At 36.9% G+C, this 1533-nt stretch overlaps 1 protein-coding gene across 1 annotated transcript; it reads left to right on the top strand.

Moving 5' to 3' along the window:
• Positions 1-774: 774 nt before the first annotated feature.
• LOC132165921 (chaperone protein dnaJ 20, chloroplastic-like) lies at positions 775-1263 on the top strand. The gene has a single exon (XM_059576633.2). It carries the CDS (start codon positions 775-777, stop codon positions 1261-1263), a length of 489 nt encoding a protein of 162 aa, XP_059432616.2.
• Positions 1264-1533: the final 270 nt, after the last annotated feature.

The raw sequence follows: 1533 nt of genomic DNA, 5'->3' as shown, positions 1-1533 counted from the left end.
CCTCATGAATATTAAACCTCAACGGATAAAGTTGCCAGGAAGATAATTGCTATCAATATATACCATTAGTCAAGATTAGTAGGAATTAAATTTTTTTTTTTAAAAAAAAGGGAGAACAATGATAGCCGGCCGAGAGAAGCATGTGCAGTTTACTAGCTAGATCTTATTTTCCTATCTTCTCAGTAAAATATTGTTGTCAACAATAACAGGAAAATAATTATCTTTCATTCGAAATCCAAAATCACCCAGCTCCCCTCACTTTTTCTTTCAAAAGAATGCCACGCCACTTTAATGTTAGAGTATATCATAGAGTTAAAGAGTAATAGTTATAGTTGAAGACTATTATTAATGTTAGAGTATATGATAAATGAGTCCTCTAACAATCGAGATACATCATTCTGGTTTAAATTCGCGTTTTTTCAGATAAGCACCCCCTTTGCGATATCTTTTAAAAACACAAATTATTTTTGCCAAATCGCAATCTCAAATCCACCCTTATCATAAGTTCAAAGAATTTGATTTATAACATTGGAAAATGTGTAAAATTAGCGATGGAACTGATGCGATATGGTCATTGGATGCGAACAACAGCAATTGCGAGGAAGGACCTTATAGAAATACGGACGATTACTTCGTGACAAAACAACGTTCTTCTATCAGACTCTGTTTTTCGCATGCACATACTATATAACACGGCTATATATATATATATTTGTAGACAACTCATCCATACTTGGCTTCCTGTCTGTCTAGATCTCTTTGATCTCTCGCGACATGGAGATCTCCTTGCGAATGAATCCGAGGAATATTGCAACCCTGCAGGTTCCAAAGCTACTACACAAAACTATATCATGCAGAGCAGCCAATTATGATCAGTTGGCCATGCAAAAGAAGAACACCAACTTCTACGAAATTCTTTCTCTTCGTTCTGAGAATGTTGGGTTTGATGAGATAAAGAAGGCCTACAGAAACCTGGCTCTTCAATGCCACCCAGATGTCTGTCCCGATCCCTCTGCAAAAGTGGAGTCCACTAGACGATTTGTTGAGGTTCGGAAGGCTTACGAGACGCTTTCTGATCCAATTTCACGTAAGGTGTATGATCATAAGCTGGGTTTGGTTAAGTCAATGGGGTCTGAAGCCGAGGGAGCAGCTATGGAGTCCAGATTTTCCAAGAAAGTGTGGGAAAACCAGCTGTATGGACTGAAGAAAAGGTCTCAGGTCCGAATGCATAGGAAGAGATGTGGATACATGCAGAAACAGTGATTTTCTTAATTTTTTTTCTATATATATGTTGTTAATAGTGTAATTTACTAGTTATTATAGTGTAGAAAAATGCATGCCAGCTTAATTTCTTTTTCAATTTCTCCTAGCTCTTCCTCATTGAAGGTAAATTCTTAGTACCCATATGGATCTTTTTGTTTACCATTTTGAAAACAAAAACATCAACAAACAACCTAATTGAAACTGACGGAAGATTAATGGAATCTTATGTGATAAATGACGTCGCACTGGCCTGATCGAATGGGTTGGCTA

The sequence above is a fragment of the Corylus avellana genome, chromosome 11 (genome assembly GCF_965113065.1).
Source record: "Corylus avellana chromosome 11, dhCorAvel1.hap1.2, whole genome shotgun sequence".
Classification (NCBI taxonomy): Eukaryota; Viridiplantae; Streptophyta; class Magnoliopsida; order Fagales; family Betulaceae; genus Corylus; species Corylus avellana.
Note: the sequence above shows the minus strand (reverse complement) of the source record. Positions and strands in the feature narration are given on the sequence as shown.

Bases quoted from the DNA above. Each gene is read 5' to 3' on its own strand.
- LOC132165921 (XM_059576633.2), top strand. From the start codon at position 775: ATGGAGATCTCCTTGCGAATGAATCCGAGGAATATTGCAACCCTGCAG.